This window comes from Nelumbo nucifera, chromosome 2 (genome assembly GCF_055504915.1).
Source record: "Nelumbo nucifera cultivar China Antique chromosome 2, China Antique-T2T, whole genome shotgun sequence".
Taxonomy (NCBI): Eukaryota; Viridiplantae; Streptophyta; class Magnoliopsida; order Proteales; family Nelumbonaceae; genus Nelumbo; species Nelumbo nucifera.
Genome location: NC_142650.1, coordinates 71,597,561 through 71,619,802, shown reverse-complemented (window position 1 = coordinate 71,619,802; position 22,242 = coordinate 71,597,561). Strand labels below are relative to the sequence as shown.

The 22,242-nt window shown below is 37.2% G+C and overlaps 1 protein-coding gene across 2 annotated transcripts; it reads left to right on the top strand.

The window, feature by feature from the left end:
- The first annotated feature begins 2,820 nt into the window (after positions 1 to 2,820).
- Positions 2,821 to 22,242, top strand: LOC104604125 (asparagine synthetase [glutamine-hydrolyzing] 2). Of its 2 annotated transcripts, none has more exons than XM_010268357.3 (15): positions 2,821 to 3,257; positions 4,349 to 4,478; positions 5,116 to 5,254; positions 9,946 to 10,041; positions 10,226 to 10,367; positions 11,942 to 12,037; positions 12,645 to 12,739; positions 14,031 to 14,192; positions 14,692 to 14,772; positions 14,876 to 15,097; positions 15,323 to 15,457; positions 18,252 to 18,332; positions 18,414 to 18,500; positions 18,658 to 18,765; positions 21,838 to 22,242. In XM_010268357.3, the coding sequence occupies exons 2-15, from the start codon at positions 4,399 to 4,401 to the stop codon at positions 22,084 to 22,086; spliced, it is 1,773 nt and encodes a 590-aa protein (XP_010266659.1). In that variant the 5' UTR covers positions 2,821 to 3,257; positions 4,349 to 4,398; the 3' UTR covers positions 22,087 to 22,242. The 2 variants fall into 2 exon arrangements, with proteins under 2 accessions (XP_010266659.1, XP_010266658.1); XM_010268356.3 differs by lacking the exon at positions 2,821 to 3,257 and adding an exon at positions 4,074 to 4,213.

Sequence of the window (22,242 nt, the reverse complement as noted above, 5' to 3'; positions counted from 1 at the left end):
TGATTAGTCCGTAGAAGAAGGCAAAGTTTGTCTCAGAGTCCCAAAGCATGCCCAATGAAAATTAATTGTTGATATAGAGCTCTATAGTTGAACTTCCTTTTGACTTCCTAACCCATAATAAAGCCATCATCTTCGTCCAAACTAGGGAAGAATTGTAGCCACCAAAGCATAGTACATTCCCTTTGAATAATGCCTAAGCCGGCACAGAACAAAGGCACCAACCTAACCTAGTTCCCTATCAATTAATAAAAGAAAGGACTGGAGGCTATCCTCGGTTGTTCCTCTTTCCTTAATGATCCATTGAATTCGCAAAAATTGCTAGTTAACTAGTTGAGCTTATGCATTAGACATTTTTTTAGCAAACTAGCCAAACCCACATATTTCACCTCAAGGATCACCAAAGGGCTAAAAAAGTAAAAAAAGAGAAAAAAAAAACAAAGAGAATGAAGGAGAATGCCTAAGGGAGCTTTGCTCAACATATACTATGCTTAGCATATGCTTCTTCAATATGTGATGTGTAGTCAATACTAAAATGAAGGGAGGCCATCATTGGCTGCTTGTTTGACCTTGTGCATTCAATCCTAGTAATGTGTAGTAAAATCCCCTAGTTGGCCCTTTGATCCTTCTTATCAGCATTTTCTTCACAACAAACACTTTCTAGCGATACTTAGGTAAAGTGGGGCAGTTATCAATGAAGGTTGATACAAAAGTGAATTGACAAATGGAAAGTCATGAAACAGTCAAAAGAAACTGGGGCAACTAAGATTGTTTCATCATTATGGGAGCTTTTATGATGACACCCACATGCTAGTTTTGATTTTCTTTACCCATTTACATTTTGTCCCAAAATAAAGTCCTACATGATCAATAAGAAGGCATGATTCATGTTGATAAAGAATATGAAGAGCAATCTCCACATGAATGGCCATGAATAAACCGTTGACAAAAAATAAAAAAAAAGAGAAAAAAAAGAAAAAGATAGAAGATGTAAATATGATGATGAAAATAGACCCTGAATTAAATCCGTGAAGTGGCAATTCGAGCATCTTATGCCTATATTAATTGTTATTTGGGCCTTTTCACATATCATTTGTAAGCTCTATTCCATACCATGTTTCATCCTAATGAAAAAGACCTCATCGATCTTTGAAAAATTGATAAATCAGCAATGGACAGACCTATTTGGCCGACAATGAAGGATCATAGTTGTCACTTTTTCCATTAAAGTATCAGCTCCATAGCTCACCATTCTTGTTAACCAAAAAAAAAAATGATGAGAGACGAAAAAAAAAACTAGGGCAGACCCCTGCAATAAAGGCTTTTCTTACAACGAATCCCTTGTTCAACAATTTGCAGTTCTATCGTGCGTGCTTTAGAATTCAATGAATTTTGAGTAATGACCTTGAAGAGAGGATACACACTCTCATCTAATGTGAACCATACACAATCCATTTGGACGTAATTTCTCTCATATGCGTTAAGGTTGAAGGTACTTTTGCCCTTGAGTCTTGAAGTCTTTCCTTCTTACCATTCCAATATTTCATGACCCTTGTGTAGTGCTCGATAATTGAATGCTTTCTTGAACCACAATGAGATATTTTGACCTTTTTAGTGCATACCCAACTTCTATCTTGGCTTTACCATCACATCATATCCTTTTGGCTTGCTTATATGTTGGTTATTCTAAGCTCTTTTGATCCATCCAAAACAGACCCTTCTGATCCATCCGAAACACCCCAAAACCCAAAAAACCGAATTTCATCCCAAGAGCCCTCAGATTCACCGTTAGACTTACCCGATACATATCCAATGGCCCTGATCGACCCCTGCTTACACCTCAACCACTAGATCAGATATAACCATCAGACCCAGGAACTCCCAAAACACCTACTCGTAGAATTTCAAATCAAGATTCCCTCGTTTACCCCTTCACCAAACAAAGATTCCATTTCAATCTTTCTCGCTAGCTTAAACACTTAAAACCCAGGATCACCTTGATCTTGACACAGACAAACCGATCAGACCATACCTTTAAACTCCAGACACATCAAAACACCTACCCATAAAGTTTTAGCCCTACATTCCCCCATTTTCTCATTTGTCAAATAAAGATTCCTTTTTAGCATCTCGTTGACCAAAATTCCTATGATCTTGATCCCCAAGACTAATCAAACATCACCATTAGATCCCAAGAACTTCCAAATACTCACCTGTAAAATTTCACCCAAAATTGCCTTAATTTGCCCCTCGATCACACCAAGATTCTATTCTAAGGCTCCAAATTGACCGGATTCCAAATCTGCCCGATCCAAGCTCAATTGACTCCATCTGACCTTACCAATCACCTTAAACTACCCAGAAATTCTACCCCGTGAAATTGCATCCAAAACAGACATTGTTTTCCCCTTGATTACTAAAGATTCCGTTTTGAGGCTTTAAATTAACCGAATCGAACCCTTTCCAGATCTGCTCAATCCGGGCCCATGCCAATCTGATCCCACCAATCAACCCAAAATGCCCGAAAACCTTAGTTTGCCAACTTTCAGCTGAAAATACCCTCATTTACCCTTTCATCTAAAAAGATTCCTCTTCGGCCAATCTCGCTGGCCCACTCTCACAAAACCCTTCTCAGTGGTCGGACTAATCTCAACCTTCCATTTTTTGACCTAAAACCATCCAATGTAGGACCAGAACCCCGATTCAACCCATTGGACCCGGCTTGACCAAGTTTTTCGAAAATTACTAAACTACCCCAATGTTCTCTAAAATTACAAAATTACTCCTGCCTCCCATCTAAATTCAATCTAATTTCCCTAATCCGAAAAATTCGAAGGGAGGCTTCTCTTCTTCCCCGTTCGAACGAAGACGCGCAGCGGCGGAAATAACCTCCCTCCGGCTTCTCCTCTTCTCTCCGATCTCCCTCTCTCTCCTCTCCTTTTCTTCTCCTTCTTTCTTCTTCTCCTTCCCCATCTTCGAAATCCCACTGTTACCCACTGTTCACTCTCCTCCTCCTTCGAGTCAAACCAGCAACAACTGATAGTGGCGGTAACTTTTCAATTCGATTGAAGCAGATCCAATATCCGATCACAGTCATTCATAGTTATCATCGTTGGGATTATTGTGCTCTGTTCAAGTCGCACTTCACTGCCGATCCCTCTAGTTCAATCTCGGTCCCCGTCGTTGTTTCTAGACTAGCTATCTGAAAGAGACGAAATCTTCCCTTTGCAGCTTTCGGGTTCAGGCCGAAATCCAACCAGGTAATTAAGCTCTCATAACGCCTCTTCTGTGTTTCATTTTTTTTTCTTTTCTTTCTCTGTTATCTCGTCTCATTTTCCTGTGTTTTGTGATGGCTTAATCGGAATCTGAGGAGGTTACCGGAGCTGGTGGTGAACCGTGAAATAGTCGCTGAACCAGCCTCTGTCGAATCCTCAATGCATACTTTTTTTTCTTGTTTTTCTTCATGTATTCACGAACTATCTCACCGTACCATCATTAGTGTTGGAACAAGTTGCGTCCATTTTTTTATTTCGTTGGCTAAAGCCTCAAATCACAAATTTACGAGACTGGAACAGTTGGTTAACTGAGGAGGTTATCAATCGTGAAAATACTATTAGAAGACCACGAAAATTTACGAGGCTGAAACAACTGATTAAGGTTGTTGTTGTATTCTGATTTCTGAACAACGAGGGAGCAGCATTAGTCTTTGGGGTCAAAAGCTTGCGATTTGCGAATGATCCAAAGAAAAGGACAACCTGACAGGACATGTGACCCTGAGGCAAGCAAGGGAGCCCAATCTGTCCAGAGCACGAAGACAGCAGATGATAAATCCCTTGTTATATATATTTCATTTCCATTTTTTTAAGGAAGACAAGATTAAGACGTCGTGGTGAAATAAAATACATTAGACTTCTCACGTAAGACTGTCTGTTATAAAGTGATACTCTTTGAATTGGAATATCTCCAGTCTCCTCTACTGTTACTGCATTCCTCGCAGTGGGGCTTCACTACGTTGTATCAATCTCGTGACCAAAATTCGAATCCAACGGTTCCAGACCAAGGAGGACAACTAGATGGTTCTTTCCTCTTCCTCTTTAAAAGAGGAACAAGATTACGTGGTCGTGGACCGTGTAATGTTGGCGGCCATGGGCATAAGTGAAGAAGCAGTAGTGGACGCATGGTTGGTTGGTTGGTTAATGAACCAGACGTGAATCTGGTATCCACGACGCTACAGGAAACCCTAAAAGCGGAATCTTTGAAAAACGTGTTTAGAATCCCTGGCCGACATTAAATAAAGGCGGAATCAACGCCAGTAGACTCTGACTGTCCTCTTGCTTTTCTTTGTTCACAGGCTTGCTGGCTCCTCTTGAGTCTGTGTGAGAGAGAGAGAGAGTAGCCGCCATGTGTGGAATCCTCGCCGTCCTCGGTTGTGTCGACAACTCCCATGCAAAACGTTCCCGAATAATCGAGCTCTCTCGAAGGTAATGATTTTTCAAATTTAGCTTAATTTAGATTGCATTTTGATAGATTTTTTTTTGGGTATTCGATGAGCATTGTTTGGGTATTCGGAATGATTAATGGACGAAACTGAAGCTGATAAGCCGCAATATTTTGGGTTGTTTGTGCCATTTTTCTTCTTTATATTTCATCCTTTCACGTTTCCATCTCCTCGTTAGGAATTTTTGATTTATAATCCTGAAGGTTGTCTCTAGACTCTATTTCTGCATGTTTCATAATTGACACTGTGTTTTACTCCCTCCCTCAAGGGGAAATTGAGTTAGTATTATGGGTCGGCCATGGCTATGGTTACAAATAAAACAAACCATCTTTGCTTGCTAGAGTGGGAAATTAAATGTTGGTGGTTTTCTTGATGGGTACCTCTCAAACATTTGTGCCGAAAAATGCGTTGGTGGATCGGACTCGACTTTCATGGTGTTAAATGAAAATCTGTGTTGGGAAGGATAAAACAATAAACTATATTCTCGTTGTAGAATTAAAATAATAATATTTTTTGATTTTTGGGATCCAAACTTATTGATAGTGGTTCCATTAATTTGATACAAAGAGGTTAAAGCAACTAACCCTTTTACCTTGGTTTTTGATGTATTGGTGATACAGGTTGCGGCACAGAGGTCCTGACTGGAGTGGCATACATTGTCATGAAGACTGCTATCTTGCTCACCAACGGTTGGCCATTGTTGATCCTACTTCTGGAGATCAACCACTTTATAATGAAGACAAGACGATCATTGTTACGGTATTGCTTTTGCTCCTAATTATACTATGGGTACTATCTATGTTAATGAGGCCCTCTGTTTTATTATTTTACTAACTAGGCTTATATGGGTAGTTCAGAAATGTTCCATGAGTGACAATTGATAAATGTTGTCATGATCCTACCAACAGAAACATAATCTTAAGTAATAAAAGGAAAGAGGTTTTGGTCAAAATGTTTTGTACTAACATATCAGTCAGTGCTCAGCCATTTTTCCAAAATCTGAACTCTTTGTATAATTCAAAAAGTTGGCTACTTTGGTTGATATGGATCAAATGAAATTCGACACTAATGTATCCAAATTTGCCAAACCCTTGCTTCTCTTCTCTCTCTAAGGAGATAAGGAAAAATTGACCATCTTATATAAGTGATTAAGATCAAAACCTTGCTCTCTCATTCCCTTATCCCTCTCTGTTGTGTGTGACGTGCAATAGAACACATGGATACATAAGTACACACAGACAAGGGGGAAGGGATGCATATCTAGTATACAAGCTTGAATCCATGCGTAATGGTTATAAAATAATCCTATCGATTGGAAAGAGGAAGGACCAACATCGCAATGTATTTGATCTCCTCAAGTGCTTTTGTAACTGATTACTGATTCCTGGTATGAGGGCTGGATCTGTACATAGGGGCTGTAAATTACATTCTCTACCCATCAAAAGGAGGAAAAAAACAAGCAGCTCATGATCACAGAGTGAAAGACACACATATGTGCATCTATTAGTTTTAAAGAGACTTGCATATCTAACCCCCTCAAATTTTTTGAAACACCTAAAAATGTCCTTGTGCTCTCTCTTTCTCTCCTCTTCCTCCTCTGGTTATGCAGCCACCAATTTGCTTTCTAAAGTTTGGCTATTTCTCTCCTTCTAACTTTTCAACAAATAGTATGATGAATAATTTTTCACAAATTTCTGTATCATGCTAAGACTCGTATGGAGGAAAAGAATGAGCTATTTTCCTTGAAATTTAGTCTGTTTGTTTCAAGGAATTATATAGTGTTAGAGAAAGCGTGTGATAGAGAGCCTAAAGATAATATGGTGGGTTATGGAAAAAGAAAGGAGTGCTAATTAAGTTATCATCACATAAGCTTTGTCTCAGCTATATGGGGTCAGCTACATGAATCCTGCTTCGCCAAATATGTGTGTGGACCTAATTAAGGATATGTATGAGGGTAGTACAACCAATGTTAAAATATCCATAAGAGAGACATTACCTTTTTTTTATCAATAACTTTGAAACTTTTATTGATTGAAATACTTTAGGATACAACAATAAGTTACAAAAGAAATCAGCATAGTAAGCTGATCCAGTACAGAATTACAAGTGTGCCCAAAACATATCTGTTCTGTGAACCCCTTGCTTTGCTAAGCTATCTGCCAAACTGTTGGCAGATCTCCTTACCCATCCCACCTGAATTGACAAGTTCCTTGAAATCCATTTAAATCTTCTGAATTCATTCTTCAACTGCCATGTCACCCCTTCCCCTTTCTGCAACCATTTTATCACAGTTTTTGAATCTCTCTCGATGATCAATCTATTGATCCCCAACTCTTTAGCCTTCTCAACCCCATATATTGCAGCTAGAAACTTTGCCCTTGTCACATCACCTACCTCCACAGGACCAGAGTAAAGGGCAATGATGGAACCATTTTCGTCTCTAATGCCCCCCTCCCAATACCTGAAGGGCCTGGGTTACTCACACAACTCCCATCAAAATTTAGCTTCTTCCAACCCTCTGTTGGAGGGGACCAAGTCTCAACAAACTGTCGTCTCATAGATGATGAAGCAGCAATGAGTCCCTGAACCCTGAAAAAATCTTCAACCTTGAAAGCTGAAAACAACTTCAAACTTTTTACCCAATGAGCCACCCTCAATGTTATTGTTTTAACTAAAGCTTCCTTGCATTTTTCTTTACTTTCGAAAATCCTATCGTTTCTTTCCTCCCAGATGGTCCAAAGTATTGCTGCTCTAGTGCATCTCCAAAGAATCCTTCCCCTCCTTGTCATACCACTGATACCATTATGGTTGAATAAGCCTTCCACCCTGTCATGAGAGGACCACTTGCACCCCAAAAGGGAAGTAAACCAATTCCAAATAAAACTGACAAAAGGGCAAGATATAAGAAGGTGGAAAACAGTCTCATCATTCAATTTACACAGGACACACCAGTTAGGGGACAAGCACCAGTTTAGTCTTTTCCTTTAAAGTACATCAAAGGTGTTAATACAACCATGAGAAACTTCCCAACAAAAAGCACTGGCTTTAGGGGGGATAGGAGGGCACCAAATTTCTTTGACTGGAAAATGAGAAGAAGATTGTGTTGCAACCATCGAATGTAGAAAGGAGTTACAAGAAAAGGGCCCTTCAACATTAGGACCCCAAATTCTAGAATCTGACCCACCTTCCCCCAAACAAACTGAACTCAACAATCCTAACAGCTCAGACACTGCAAGAAGTTCAGACTCTCTAAGGTTCCTGTTAAATCCAAAGTTCCAATTTAACCTTGGAAGGTGAGATGATTGACTTAGGAACTCAGAAATGGGCTTACTAAACCTGGACAGGTCATAAAGAGAAGGAAATTTCTCACCCAAAGGAATATCCCCGATCCACACATCTTCCCAAAATCTGATTTTGCTACTAGTAGACAAGTCATACTTGATAAAATTTAGGAATGTAGGGAGAATATCATGGATGGCCTTCTAGGGAGCAGCCAAGTTAGCGCTACGGAGACATCTAGCATCCCATCCGTTGCTCGACATGCCATGAATGCTTGCAACCACTATGTGCCATAATTTCTCATTTGCTTTTGGAAACCTCCAAAGCCATTTGCTAAGCAAAGCCTAATTCTTGAGTCTAACATTCCTTATTCCCAAACCCCCTTCCTCTTTCAATTTCTTCACCTTTTCCCATCTAACCAAATGATCCTTCTTCTTTTCCCCCGTCTCCTAGAGAAAATTCTTCATGATTTTTTCAATTTTCCTCACTATCCCTTGTGGCATCCTAAACACTGACATGTAGTACACTGGGAGATTTGCTAAAGTGGATTTAATTAGGGTTATTCTCCCCCCCCCCCCTAATGAGATATAGTTCCTTTTCCATGCCACCAACCGTTTCTTAATTCTTTCCACTATCGGAGACCAAAAGCTAGCAGATCTAGGGTTATCTCCAAGGGGTAAACCCAAATATTTCATTGGCCACTCACCTTTCTCGCAGCCTAGGGAATTCCAACCAATAAACTCTTTGACCAATTAATCCTCAAATTAGACATCCTCTCAAAGAGTTTTACAACCAACCTCAGATTTTCCACTCCCTCCCTATTTTCTCCATCACAAAAAATAAGAATATCGTCTGCAAACTGTAAATGAGTGACTAGCACATTGTCCCTCCCAACTGACCATCCCCTAAATAATTGCACACCATTTGCTTTTGAACCTTGGTACCATGGTGCTTGTTGTTTGTTGGTAGTATTAGTTGATGAAACTAATAAAAAGGCAGCCTAGTGCACGAGGCCCTCGCCAATGCGGGGTCTGGGGAGGGACAAATGTACACAGCCTTACCCCTGCACATACAGTTAGGCTGTTTTCAAGATTTTTTTATATAGAAAACATAGATCCTAAGGTACTTCCCTAGGTACCATAGCCATATTTCCTTAATAATTATTCATAAGAAAAGTATAGAGTTCATGTTAAAGTATAGAAAATCAACATATTCATGAGAAGAAAAAAAAGAAGGAAAAGAAAATTCAAAAAATATAGGGGCTGAACCCTTATTTTTGTTATAGGAAAAGAATAAAAGAAAAATTAGTAGTAGTAGTAGTAGTAAATGTGTTGATTAGACAAAATTTTAAGTTCTTCCTTACTTATTGGTTCAGGTTTTAAAGTCTTTGAGGGTCCAATACAGCATTTAGCAATTTTTGTATTGACTAAATCCTAACAAATAAGAAAATAATAAAAACAAATTAGTACATAAACACAAAAAATGAATATTTTAGTTTAATAGTGCCTATTTTATAATTATAATGTCAAAAAAATAAAGAATAAAAAAAATAATTTACAATACGTAGTACAAAACTGCTTGGCGATTAGGCAAGGCGAGCCTCAAAGGGCGCCTTGTCACCTAGGCGTCGCCTTGACAACTATGTTTGTGCCTACTCTCCAACCCCTTATCACATCTGCCCTATCAGCCCTAGTGATAATTCGACTAAACACATCAGCTACCAAGGTAAAAAGGAAGGGTGAAAGTGGGTCCCCTTGTCTGATACCCCTACTAGCTGGAAAAAAGTCCCTCACCATCCCGTTTACTAGGATGGAATAGTGAGAAGAGCTAACACAACCAGTCATCCAACTACACCATCTTTCCCCAAACCCACACTTCCTCAAAACCTCTAGTAGGAACTGCCAGTCCACCAAGTCATAGGCTTTCTCCAGATCAAGCTTACAAACAAAGCCTCTCTGCTTGGACCTCTTCTTCTCATCTCCCAATATGTTATTTATTGATGGTTGTTTATCTTGTAATGAGTTTTATTTGTTAAATTTTATTGATATACGAGTCTTTTTTTTATTATATTATGATCTTTTTGTCAATTATTATATGGTAAAAAGTGTCATTGTATAAATCATTGATTTTTAGCTTATTGTCTTGGTTCTGGACTAACTTTTTCCTCTTAGGTTAATGGTGAGATCTATAATCATGAAGAATTGAGAGGAAAGCTAAAATCTCATCAGTTTCGAACAGGAAGTGACTGTGAAGTGATTGCCCATCTTGTATGTAAATTAAGATTCTTTTTTACCCAGTAACCTTAGTGGCTTTGAAACAAATGTTTTGCCTGTGTACTTGTCCCTGATATTAGTTTGTTGTTGTTTCCCATTGTTCTCTACAAAATTTCGAAGTTTATTTTATTTTTAAGCAACTGATCTGTTTATCCATTTTTGTTGTTATACATAACAGTATGAAGAGTATGGAGAGGATTTTGTGGACATGCTGGATGGTATGTTCTCCTTTGTCCTGCTTGATACCCGAGACAAAAGTTTCATTGCTGCTCGAGATCCTATTGGTATTACCCCTTTATACATGGGGTGGGGTCTTGATGGTATGTCATATAACTTGTTCTACACTTCTCTCTCTTTCTCTCCTCTCCTACTTTCTGGTTATAGAGGCTCTTTAGGAATATAGAACCATTGGACCAGTGTTTTCAAAGAGTCAACTAGTCAATTGATTAGTCTATTGAAGGCAACCCTAGTTGGTGTCTCGTAATAGGTCTCATAGGATAACTAAACATTGACTAGTTGATAAATGACTAATCAACCTAGTCAACCACAACGTTATTTTAAAGCACTATTTGTTTGTATTTTAATTATTTGAAATAGTATTGAGTATGTATTTTGTTATATTTATTCTGTTGCCTTAAATATTGATGGAACATGATTGGTTAATGGTATATAAAATAGAATAGGTATTTGTTCTTTTAATTATTTCCAATCGGTAGTGTGCTGGTACAGAGTTGCCACAAAAAAAGAGCGCATTGAATAGCCAAGGTTGCACATTTTTTTGTTAAAACAAAATCTATAATTCGCTGTCCTAGTTATCTAGCCCAACTCTTTTATGTTTGCAGAACAAATGCTAAACTAAATGTCCAATATAATTCTTTTAGTGCATGGTTACAGTCTATATTAACTTATTTATATGAGCTTGTATCAATATATATTTTCAAACAAAGAGATTGCATGAATATTTTTAAATTTGGACAAAATGACTAGTCATCACCTTACTTATCTGATAACACTGGCACTGGATTGAGCAGCCACTATATATATATATATATATGAAGTCAATGAGTAGATTTCACTGTATTCCATACCACAGAAGGCAGTTGCACACTTGCATGCTTATGATTGTCATTTCATGTTGCATCACTTATTTCATTGAGTTACCTAGATCATTTTCTGTTGTAGCTCCTCTTAGGTGAGTAGCATCGTTTGTGGATGTAGGCAGATTTAAGCACAAAAATTGGGCTTAAGACAATCTACAAGTCCAAGACAAACTGGAAATGTCGTAGTCCAACCCAACTTGTTGACAGCTCATAGTATTGAAAGTAGATACACATAGATGTGTACAATACAATCTTAGCAGAGATGGGAAATATAGAGTTCTTTATTTACAATCTGTTACAATTGTCTTTCTTAATGAGAAAAAGAAGTAAAGAAGTAAAGAATAATTTAGGATTCAGCTAAGGCCTTTTTTTGGGTGGGACATGTGGTTTATTGTATTTTTTGATGAATAACATGTGGTTTATTGTTAGGTCCGGATTAAGAGTAATGGTCTAGAGAATGTAAACCTATTTTTATGAAGTTGGTTTCCATGTTTAACTTGGAAACTGAATTGTTCCATATACCATCTTGGTAATGTTACTTGATGCAAACAGAAATCTAAAGAAAGGGGAATTTGCCTACTTAAATTATATTTCATTGGAGAGAAGATTTCTTTTTTATTGAAGGGCAAATAAAGTCAAGAAAAGTCTTAAATGTTGGTAGTCAAGTAATTGGGATTTAAATGGTTCATACTTTTAATAGTAGAATAGATAAACGCTAGTTCTAATCTTTTGCAAATTTACATATGTAAAGGGATTTGATATTTGCACTTAATTGAAGCTGCTATCTTCTCCAGGATCAATTTGGTTTGCATCAGAAATGAAAGCTTTGAGTGATGATTGTGAACGTTTCATGTCCTTCCTTCCTGGCCATATATATTCTAGCAAGTGTGGTATGTATTTTGTAAAGCTAGTGTCATACTTATTTATGCTGTCAAATTAAGAACTCATTAAAAATTGATTGTGGTCTTATTAAATTGAAATTGATGTCACCTGAGTTAAAATTGTTTTATCCCTCTTAAATCTTTTCTTTTTTAATATTTTAAGGGAAATTCTTATCCAAAAACTTCTGCAAATTGTTTTCAAGTCTCTGCGTTGCAAAATTAAGAATAAGTGGAGACTAACTAGTTTTCTTTAAATAGAGGAATTGGATTTGTCTTAAAAAAATTAATTCCTTTAAGATGTGATCCTCTCTTTTAAATAAGTAGGACATGCATACTTTCTTTTAAGAAGTAATTATTATCTTAATTCAGAATGCTGAAAACTTTGCATTCCTTTTGCTTTGTTTTTATCATTCTCTAAAATGTTGGATTTTATTTTTCAAGATTCTACACTTTGGTTCATTATTCATGGTGATACAAAAAAAATTATTAAAGATTTTTTCTGATGTACAAAAAACAGTATGATTTTTTTTTTCTTATTTTCTTTTTATTTCTTTTTCTGATATTGCAAAGAGAATAAATATATTCTTCGTTGAGTTTTTAGTTTAACCTTATGCAGGTGCACTTAGAAGATGGTACAACCCACCATGGTACTCAGAGAACATACCATCGGCTCCTTATGATCCATTAGTATTACGTGAAGCCTTTGAGAAGGCATGCGCCAATCTTTGATGTATTTTCTAATTTCTGTTTTGTTTTTTGGTGAATGAGTATCCATATAATGGGTGCTAAAGTCTCTCTCTCTCTCTCTCTCTCTCTCTCTCCCCCTGCTCCATTAACCACCAGCCCCTAAAAAGAAAAAGAAAAAAAGTTATTTGGCTATATATATATATATATATCAAACTCAACATGAAGCATATGTGTGGAGATATTTAATGAGTAAATTGTAATGGCTGCTATATGCTCTTGAAGTTCTTGAAAGCGTGACCTTCCATTCCAATGAAATTACTGCATTTTTACTTAAATGATGAATGGAAACCTGAAAAATGTTAACTTTTTATTTAAATGTTGAGAATATTATCTTAAACCTAGTATTCCCCCCTTTCTTGTTTTGCCATTTTGGTGTTCAATAACAGAAATTTATGTACAAGGGAAGAAACAACCTTGAACTACACTAGCTTGTTAATCCACTGTCATGTTGCCAATTTAGTGAGAGTTTGCCCTAGATGTCCCTGTGGAGCTGCCGTCCCTCAATTTTGTTTCATGATATTTAAGAATCTGGATGGGTCTTTATAGTTTTCTAAAGCCCAAGGATTCACATCACTCAAGTTATCCTCTGCCGTGGGAACTTTCATATGTGAAGATCTTACTTTGGGATTTTTTTGTGATATGATATTGGGAGTAATAGATGTAAGGGGCATATAGGTTATTTCTCTTTTTTTTTTATGTTTGGATTAAGAGGATACACAAAACTTGATCTTGATGAGGGTTCATGGACTCAATAATATTTAGCTTAGAAAGTCTGATATGTCATAAGCAGATTATATCATGAATTTATTGAATCTGAGTTGGACCTTGGGGGTTTCAATTTAATTGGATTGTAGTCTGGCTCTTGAGTCAGTCTTGACACGGAAGAATTTAGGGACTTTGTAAATGTGTATCCATTGTTTGATTTGCCTGTTTCTGGATTAGTATTATGTTGGTAAATCAAAGGGAGGATTGTGTTGCCTATTTCAGCGATCACCCTTGGATATCTGTGAACAAGCTTATTCTCTTGGATATCTGTAACTCCTGAGTTTAATCATCGGAATGTGTTTCAGATGCTTTATTCTCAGTCTGTGTGGAATTTGAAACCTGTTTTTCTCTCTGGTGAGGTGCACCAGGAAGATGTTGCGATCTTTTTCTTCTATCATCAATAAAATTCTTACCTTACTTTTCAAAAAAAAAGAAATTCCAGTGATCGCTCTTATGCTTCTTACTACTATTTTGCTCTTAATTCTTGCAGGCTGTAGTTAAGAGACTTATGACAGATGTACCATTTGGTGTACTTCTATCTGGAGGACTTGACTCATCACTTGTTGCTGCTGTTGCTTCACGTCACTTGGCAGAAGTAAAATCTGCCAGACAGTGGGGATCAAAGTTGCATACCTTCTGCATCGGTCTGAAGGTTATTATATTTCCTGGTGGTTCTTCCATTATATTTCGTTTTTTCTTTAGGAAGTGTTTTAAATCATTTGTTTTTGGTTTGAATTGGTAACAGTATTGCGAATTAGAAATAATGCAAACAATTCTAAGAGAATTGTCCTCGTTTTTATCAAATTTTCTATTGTCTGAACTATGAGGCAAGTTTACTTTAACATGTAGTAGGGAAAAATTTCATAGTATATTGCTCTAATATCTTCACTAACAGTGGTTTATGATGTTTCAAGGGTTCACACTAAAATCATTTGATAAGAAACATTGCTCAATGGATGACTGACAAAACTATAAAGGATAAAATTATAAATGAATTGTCTCAATGGACCATGGTTTTGTGTGCTTAAGCCTTCACAATTGTATCTGCATATTTGCTGATAGTATATACTTTATCCTTCTGGTGTCTGCACCTTGACTCTGGTTGATGCTTATTACCTCCTTTCCTTACTTCCCTGTACATGCTTTTTCAGGGATCTCCAGATCTTAAAGCTGCTAGAGAGGTTGCTGATTATCTGGGTACTCTTCACCATGAGTTGCACTTCACAGTTCAGGTAATGTTTTTCTTTTCTATAGGGCAAATAGGAAGAGCAGCAATTAAGTTTTATCCATCATATTACAGGAATAGTAAATGTGTTTCTTTCTATACTATATCAGGAGGGCATAGATGCAATCGAGGAAGTCATTTACCACATTGAAACATATGATGTGACTACTGTCAGAGCTAGCACTCCAATGTTTCTCATGTCTCGAAAAATTAAATCTTTGGGAGTAAAGATGGTTCTTTCTGGGGAAGGTTCAGATGAAATTTTTGGTGGCTACTTGTATTTTCATAAGGCACCTAACAAGGAGGAGTTCCATCAGGAAACATGTAGAAAGGTAATGTATGTCAAGGAATGTCTATTTTCCTTGTCCTATATTGCACAGGACTGTTTTTTTCCCCTTGGTTGAAGAACTTTCAGTGTTGTATATGTTGTTTCAGAATAACTATTTCCTTTAATGTAAAAGATTTGCTGTCTATCTAATGTATAGTATAGTCAGGTTTCCGTTTTATGTTATTTTGCAAATTGATTTGTAGGGTGTGGTCCCTCTATATTTTGTCAGATTAAAGCTCTTCATCTCTATGATTGCCTAAGGGCGAACAAGTCAACTTCAGCATGGGGAGTAGAGGCTCGTGTGCCCTTCCTGGACAAAGAATTCATCAATGTTGCTATGAACATTGATCCAGAGTGGAAAATGGTAAAACAAGAACTCCTGAATTCCTGGTTTTACATGATTTTGACCTTTTTGAGATTGAAAGCCATATTGTGACTTCAACTTCTTTATCCTTTGATTGTAGCCCATTAGTTTTCTTCTTTTATATACATCGAGACCAATTTCTCATCATATGAAAGTTTAATTATTAGTGTGTAGAAAAAAATGTCACACACAATGTTTCCCATTATCATATGTTAAAGTGCACAAATTTAGGCATTACTTATATTAAAAGAATGACATCCCCAACTAGTGAGTTTTCTAACTTTTTTGCTTTTATAAGTAAAGGTAAATGAGTATGTATTATATACCAAAGTAGTCTGCATGCTAGGATTATACTGATGCATAAAATATGGACAAGCAGCTCCATCTACCGCAAGAAAACTATGCTATCACTATACAAAAAAGTGCTTCCTACCTCGGAATTAGAAGTGCCATCTTCTGAACCCAGCTTCCTAGGAATCCATGTTATTTGATGTCATGTTAGCTAATATCTCATGAATCTCATCAAGGAGGTGAAAAAATTCCATTTTCCAGTTCCCATGCTGTCACTTTGTTATTGTATCGGCTAGGTCTCCTTCAATTATCAATGACAAATTGAAGATGGATGAGTTTGTTTGGAAATTCAAGCGCTCAATGGAAGTGCCATTGCTTCTGCTTCTACTGAGTCGGTTTCCTACATAGGACCATTAAAAAAAGCCATCATTCTGGCTTAAGGTTCCTTCACCTCACCTGGCCCTTGGTTTCTGTTAGAAATGATAACAAATTGAATTATCATGTACCCGTGCATGTGGTAAGGAATGGTTCCTCTCTTGGAAGGGCAGAAATTCCACTCCATAAAGGCAAAATCTTATTGCTGTTCTGTATATTAGTTAGTATTGATCCCTTATATTGATTCTCAATAAAGAAAGATCTTATTGTTATTCTATATGTAGAGATCCTTATCACCAGGGTACCCAAACCCAATTAACACTAGTTTTGTATATTGCTAACCATGTAAGTTGGCATCAAGGATTAGTATGTCCAGATCTCCTTGGCTTACTGGTAGAAGGTGCGAGTCGGGTACCCGATTTGAAGCATTTACACTGCTTTGGGCCTGGGCTATTGAGCTGCGCCCATTCAAATTATAACAATACCCCAACCTGAGTTTACCGAAGTTGCATCCCTGGTTACTAAAAAACAAATATACCAGGCATACAAGGTAAACCTCTGACACAAACAAAACAAAAACAACCTCTTCACTCCAAGGTGTTCCACTCATTCACCCGACCTCACAACTCTCTCTAGGTGCAGAGAGCTCTCGTAGCTTCAATCTCCCATGATCTGCTGGGAGAAACTATCTTCAACCTTAAGTGAGTTACAATTTTCTTCCTTTTCAGCAAATCGCTACCAAAGTGCTTTGGCATCTTGTGGGGTATCCACATAGCAAATGGAAAAAATACATAGTTATAAAGGACCCTAGATGAGTTACCTACGGACTTATGCATGATTAAATGGAGACAAGACAGGAACCTCTGCATTGAGGATTCTGTAGGCAATATTTCGCCTGTGATCATCTGCAATTAGGGGTGTAATAGAGTTGAGTCGAGTTGAGTTTTGTATGACTTGAGCTCGATCTCAACTCAAAAACTTGGAGCTTGAAACTCGACTCGAGTTGATAGTCATGGGCTACTTGAGCTTGACTCGGCTCGAGCCAATTATAAATAAATTTCTATTAAAAACTATAAATAAATTAATATTTAAAACATTTAAAATAAAATATATTAGAAAACTTGATTATATATTAAACATTATAAATAAATCAATACTATGAAACATTAAAAATAAAAATATATTATGAAACTTGATTATAAATTTATTTATTTATATTATATAAATTAATATAAAAAATAATATTTAGTTATATTATAAAAATTAATATAAAAATATATTATGAAACTCGATTAGGCTCGTGAGCTACTCTACCCGGGTATTACGAAGCTCAAGCTTGGCTCGAGTCAAGCTCAACTTGACTTGATAATCTTCGAGCCAAGTTCGAGTATTTAACGAGCCAAGCCTGAGTCGCTCGCAACTTAGCTTGGCTTGCTTACACCACTATCTGCAATAGCCAACCAATTCCAAATGTATACAAGATAAATGGTCAAGTCTGATGTAAATGAGACTTTTGAGTCAAATGAGAATTTTTTTTGGGATGCGTTAGTTCTGTAGCATTTTCCTATTAGAGCACTGTCCACTGAAAATTTCACTATGAGTGATGTGTTTTGGCAGGATAATAAAAGGGTTCTAACTTACCTAATATATATTAAAAGCAAGAATTTTCAGCAACATGTTCTGCTATTATTTCTTTCAGTTTGTAGACCATTTTCTAGTGCTTCTTTTTAATCAATAACAATGGTTAACAACTTTGTTAATAAGTTTAAACCTTGCTCATACAAAGCAATAGCATGGCCTGAAATAGATTTAATGATGTCAGTACAAACAAAAACTGACATCTCAAGAAAGTATAAGTGAGGTTGCCCCTACTAATTAATATCCCCTAGACACACACACCCAAAAATCTCAATCTTTAGTCTTCTGACCCCAAACCTTACGGGGGAGTCTACTAAAGCCTTGACCGAACTTGGGTCAGATCTGAACAACTAGTTTACGCTTTTAATGCTTGTAGTACTACATGGTTGATTGAAATTGGAGGTTTATTTCTGTGTTACATTGTTGAGAAAATCAATGAATTTATAGAATCAATAATCTAATAGCTGACATGCTTATCAAACAATTACAGGTGAGACCTGATCTTTGTCGTATTGAGAAGTGGATCTTACGCAATGCATTTGATGATGATAAGAACCCATATTTGCCAAAGGTGTGTAGCTTCATTGTTTTCTTTACCAAGCTTTCACCTTTCTAGAGTTTTTACAAATGATTTTTGTCCGCTTGGTTTCAGCACATTCTGTACAGGCAAAAGGAACAGTTTAGTGATGGAGTTGGGTACAGCTGGATTGATGGCCTGAAAGACCATGCAAATGAACATGTATTTTACACCCTTGACTCCTGAAATTGTTGATAAGGATCGAGTTATCATTACTTATCATCTTTCACTGTTCTAGCCTCAGGCTCATTGAATAGTATTAGTATCCTGTAGTTGTCATCAACTACTTACACTCTGGTTTTGCTTTTATCATGGTCAGGTTTCAGATGCAATGTTAATGAATGCAAGCTTTATTTATCCAGAGAATACTCCTACGACAAAGGAGGCATACTATTATAGAACAATCTTTGAGAGGTTCTTTCCTAAGGTAATAAAACTGCTTCGGCTGTTTTTGTTTTATTGTTATTTTTTCATCAGAAATAGTGAAAGTATTGAAGTGTAAGTTTGAAAAATGTAACTAGATAGTCTCAATTCAATACTAAAAATAGTCTTGGAGATCAGAAAAATCCATGATCAGGTTTTGTATACAAAATCTCAACTTAACTCAAATAAGCCTTGTTCTGTGTGGTCACATTAATGCTGTTCTACCATTCCACTCTATTCAGTGGCATATCCACTGTTAACTTGTGCTCCTCAAATCATTTCTCACTACCTACCCAAGTCATTTTGGCCTGCCCCTAGATCTTCTAGTCCTTTCAAGTTTCAACTTGCAGCAGATTGCTTCTTCTTCTTCATTTTTTTTTGATCAGCTAGCAGATTGCTTCTTTTCACTGGTGCTATGATGGTCTTTGCGTTTTTTGTTTTTTGGATGGGTATGGTCTTCTCTGCATGTTACCAAATCATCCTAGTCTACTTTCCTTCATTTTATCACCCATTGGGGTTACTCCTGGGTTCCTAAGAATATATTCGTTTCTGATCTTATTCTTGTTTTCCCATCCATCCATTTCCACATTCATAGTTTTCCTGACTCATTTTTGTTCTTTGACTTCTCAACAGTCTTCTCCATAATACATTGCTGGTTTTATGACTATAACATAATTTTCCTTTAGCCTAAGTGGTATTCTCCTATCACATAGGGCTCTAGATGTACCCCTCCATTTTGCTCATCTTGCTCTAATTTTTAGGTGGAATCAAATCTAGATCCTTTTGGAATCTTGTGCTGGGTATATTTGCAAAGAAATTGTCAATTTGGAGGAAATATTACATATTGTTGGAGGTCACCTTGATCAGATCTACATAGGATGATATGCCTACATTAGTGTTCAAAATCTTTATGGCAATTTTGCTAAAATCATAGGATGTGCTGGGAAATGGTGAGTAGAAGTAAGAGGTTTGGAGGCTTAGGTCTAGGAAATTTGCACAAGAGGAGTTAGGGGTGTTCACGGGTCGGGTTGGGTCAGTTTCTTGGGATTTTCCCAACCGACCCGACCTGGTCGGGTTAGCTAAGGTGGGAACCGAAACCGACCCACTGACAGGCCAAACCGACCTGGTCGGTTTGAGTCGGGTTGGGTCGGTTTGGGTTGGTTTCGGTTTTGCTCCTGTACAAAGCCAAATAAAATCTGAATTAGTTGATAATTTGATATTCAAGAGTCCAAGATAAATCTAAATTTAATTCAGGTAAAGAATAAAATCAATAAATTCTTCATGTAAAAACAAGTGTCAATAATGGGGCTTCTAGAGTAAAAAACTAGGTAAATCAATAAAATAAAAATTTAGAAATCTTCTAAATTCTAATCTAGGTAAAAAACTAAAAAATGACACCTAATTGAATTCTAATTGTAATTGCCTAATGGGCCTTCTAGAGTTATAGTTCTAGTAGAAGTCTAAAAGTAGAAGACTAGTAGGAATTAGGAAACTACTCAAACTAGTAGAATACTAGTTCGGTTCGGGTCGGGTTGGGCATTCTTATGAACAGCCCTAAGAGGAGTGAGGCTTTATTAGGAAAGTGGCTTTGGAGACTACCAGAAGAGAATGTTAAGCTTTGGGCTAAAATGGTGGTAGGGATACATGGGCTTGCAGCTGATGGTTGGGATGCTGGATTGCTGACTGCAGCTACCAGAGCTTCCCCTTGGAAGGCCATCCATTCTATCCTCCTGTCCTTTTCCCTTTTGCCAGGTATGACCTATGTTCTGGAAATGCCATATAATTTTGGGAACAGGTGTGGGTGGGTAACCTTTGCTAGCCATATAATTTGTCTACTCGAAACCTCTGCCACAAAGGTGAATAAGGATGGAGATAATGGGTCACCCTGTCTTAGTCCTCTTTTAGCCTGGAAGAAATCCTTCGCTACCCCATTCATCAGAATAGAAAAATGTGCTGAGCTAATACATTCTTTAATCCACATCCTCCATCTTTCACCTAGCCCCATCTTTTCCATTAAATTCAACAGGAAGGACCAATCCACTGTAACATAAGCTTTTTCAAGGTTCAATTTACAAATCAAGCCTTTGCCACCTTGTTTTCTCTTAGCTGCCAATTTTTCAAGGTCCAATTTACAAATCAAGCTTGTCTATTGCAGAACCCCATGCCCAACTATATTGAGCATGCAAGAATAACCTTGCCATTATTGTCTCTAAATACTTCAACCCCTGATGGTCCAAGCCTACCTAATAAACACCCATCAAATTTTAACTTGATTGGAGATCATGGTATGGGGGGCCAAGGAAATGATGTTTTTGCTATGCAAGGAATGACGATACTGCACTTTCTGATGATTGAGTCTACCCTAATAATCATCAAGATTTCTAGACATTCCTGATTAACAACCCTAATGGTCTGCTTTAATTTTAATCAGCTTGACCACTGCCTATTGGAGTCTCTCCTTGTTTGGAATTTTTGTAGCTTACCTTTTTTCAAAATTCCATGCGGAGAATGCATCTCTTTAAGGTTTAAACCTTGCACTTAGCGCTGAAGGTTATAATACCAACCTCACTGTTCCCATCCAAAAAACCCCCAGAATGTCCTCTAGATCCTGATGAATCAGGAAACGAATACTGGAAATATTTGGCAACTGTTTCCATATTTGAGGTACAAAACTACAGTGGATAAGATGATTCATTGTCTTCATTTCAGCCAGGCACAAGGCAAACATCATTTGCCACTTCTCAGCTGTCTCATCTCATGTGTTATGATGTGCTACTTCCAGTACGAAGCATGCGTCTCAGGTGGGGAACATTCCACAATAGTTTATATGGGAATTAGATAAGATAAAAATTCATGTCACAGAACAGTTTAGTGAAAGAAAAGGGAAGAAATACCTTGAGCTTTTAAGGCCCAAATAACTTTTTTTTGTTATTGTTACTAAGCTTGCTTCTTGTTTTGTTGTAAATTGCTGAAATTCCATTTAGCTTTGGTAAAGACATTATTGTTGTTGTTACTGTCAAACTATTGCCACTCGTTCTGTTATTGAATTTCCTACATAAAATGATCGTTTTGACAGAATGCTGCGAGATCAACTGTCCCTGGAGGCCCCAGTGTGGCATGCAGTACTGCCAAAGCGGTGGAATGGGATGCTGCATGGTCTAAAAATCCTGATCCCTCTGGACGAGCTGCTCTTGGTGTTCATGCAGCTGCTTATGACGAAAAAGTTGCTTCACTTCCAGCAGTGAACAATTCCAGCTCACCGAATGGTCTACCTCAGAAGAAACTGCAGGAAGGCATTGTTGAGGCAACTGCAACTTCTGTTTAATATCAGGATTCTATGTATTTTCAGATTAAGCTTGGGAAAGGTATCTATTTCACTGCGGTTAGGGTTCTTTGTTGACTAATTTTGGCTTACCATCTTCAGGAATGCCAAATTTGTACATTTTCTATTAGGATGGATGCAAAGAAAAACTCTTTTCAA